Genomic DNA, 2,500 nt, shown 5'->3' on the forward strand with positions numbered 1-2,500 from the left:
AATAAATCAAAGAAAATCCACATAAATATCGTTCTTTTATGGTCTACATTTGTATTTGAAACATTTATTTGTATAATTCTACCACCCATGTGACCTACAGTAAAAGTAGCCCTAGCCTACTATTCATTTTCTTTAATGTTGAGTTCAAATTTAAGTCCCACCGTCGTGCTGAAGTGTGGCACTGGCTATATATACAACATGCAGATAAGTCGTAATATCTTGTGTAGAAATAGCGCGATAGCCTTCACCTTGAACTGGGTGCAGACATGCAAGATGCGCAGGATCCGCTACACTGCACTAAGGGGCCCCGTGCTGCAGAATGGGGCCCCGAGAGCCTGAAAAGTCATTTCACGTAGAATTGATCTGTAGGACGACGGGGCCCCTGAAAGTTCGGGGCCCCGGGCAATTGCCCGACCTTGCCCAATGGTAGAACCGCCCCTGCTGAGGTGTTGTATTAGCTCCTCTCCCTCCTTGATGACGTTGAGTGTGGCGTCCAGTGTGCTGCCCTGCTGTGTGTGTGTGTGTGTGTGTGTGTGTGTGTGTGTGTGTGTGTGTGTGTGTGTGTGTGTGTGTGTGTGTGTGTGTGTGTGTGTGTGTGTGTGTGTGTACTGTACTGTACCTGAGGTGTTGTATTAGCTCTTCTCCTTCTTTAATAACGTTTAGTGTGGCGTCCAGCGTGCTGCCCTGCTGCTGTTGGAACTGGCGAATCAGCTCCTGCACCTCGTCTACCGAGCCAGAACACACCTGCTCCACCAAGCCCTTCTGGAGCTCCTCCATCCACGTCCACAACTAGAGGAGAGGGGGATAGAGAGAGAGAGAGGGAGAGAGAGAGGGGGGAGAGAGAGAGAGGGGGAGAGAGAGAGAGAGAGAGAGGGAGAAAGAAATAAACAAGTTTAGTGTTATGTGCTCTACTAGACACTTTTGAAGATCCTCCAACCACATCCATAACCAGAGGGAGAGGGGGATAGACAGAGAGAGAGAGAGAGAGGGATAGAGAGAGAGAGGGGGAGAGAGAGAGAGAGAGAGAGAGAGAGAGAGGGAGAGAGGGAAAAAGAGAGAGAGAGGGAAAAAGAGAGAGAGAGGGAAAAAGAGAGAGAGATAAACAACTTAAGGGTGTGCTCTAGGCCAACAAGAGAAGGGAGGGAGATGTGGAGACAGAGAGAAGAGAGAGAGAAGAGAGAGGGAGAGGCGGGGGGAGAGAGAGAAAAAACGTAAGTGAAAAAGGTGCTTCTGAAGCAGCTACACACACATACACATGTGAGACACAGACATGTTAACACACATACAGATGTTAATAGACAAATACACACACACACACACACACACACGTTAATATACATACTGTATGTTTAGAGCTTACTATCACCTTCACTAGACCCTTCATAACACAGACAATATTACAAACACATAAACATATTTAACCTACACATACACACACAAATGCACACGCACAACCCACCCCCCTCACAACACACACAAACACACACACACACACCACCCACACACACACACACACACACACACACACACACACACAACACATACACACACACACACACACACACACACACACACACACACACACACACACACACACACGCCCCATCCCACTTCTGTATCATCCAGCAGATGACTCAGTGAGCCTACAGCATTAGTGGACATGACATGGCAATAACACAGCCAACACACACACACACACACACACACACACACACACACACACACACACACACACACACACACACACACACACACACACACACACACACACACACACACACACACACACACCAAGAAAGCCCCACCTCCACAGAGAATTAACACATATGACACCCCCCCTCCCCCACCCACTCCACACACACACCATTAGCCAAAGAACATTACGTCATGAAACCACTGACACACACACACACACACACACATACACACACACACACACACACACACACACACACACACACACACACACACACACACACACACACACACACACACACACACACACATTCCCCCCGCAGCACTTTGTACAACATTAGCATGGATGACATGAGGGATTGAAGTGAGACATACAAACCAGGACAAACATGCCCACTGCAGGCCACACACACACACACACACACACACACACACACACACACACACACACACACACACACACACACACACACACACACACACACTGCAGGCCACACACACACACACACACACACACACACACACACACACACACACACACACACACACACACACACACACACACACACACACACACACACACACTCACAGACCTCGCACTGATCTGTGTGTGCAGATACTGCCCAAGCTCTCAGTGGCGCCCCCTACTCCCGACCTCCAGAATGTTTACCGCTTAGACATTTCTAGGGCTTGGCAGTACTTCAGCACCATGGCCAGCGATCTAGCCCAATATGCTGCGTACCACTAGCCTCGCGCACCATCCTACATACTTCCGCCAATAGACTTGGCTCCGCACTGCGTCTGG

General features: G+C 49.0%; 1 protein-coding gene across 1 annotated transcript in view; it reads right to left on the reverse strand.

The window, feature by feature from the left end:
• Positions 1–2,500, reverse strand: part of kalrnb (kalirin RhoGEF kinase b) — a 149,015-nt gene that overhangs the window by 55,236 nt on the left and 91,279 nt on the right. Inside the window, exon 14 of the mRNA XM_063211968.1 lies at positions 620–789. Within this exon, the coding sequence (XP_063068038.1) occupies positions 620–789 (170 nt within the window). The remainder of the gene's footprint in view (positions 1–619; positions 790–2,500) is intronic.

Source organism: Engraulis encrasicolus, chromosome 12 (genome assembly GCF_034702125.1).
Source record: "Engraulis encrasicolus isolate BLACKSEA-1 chromosome 12, IST_EnEncr_1.0, whole genome shotgun sequence".
Taxonomy (NCBI): domain Eukaryota; kingdom Metazoa; phylum Chordata; class Actinopteri; order Clupeiformes; family Engraulidae; genus Engraulis; species Engraulis encrasicolus.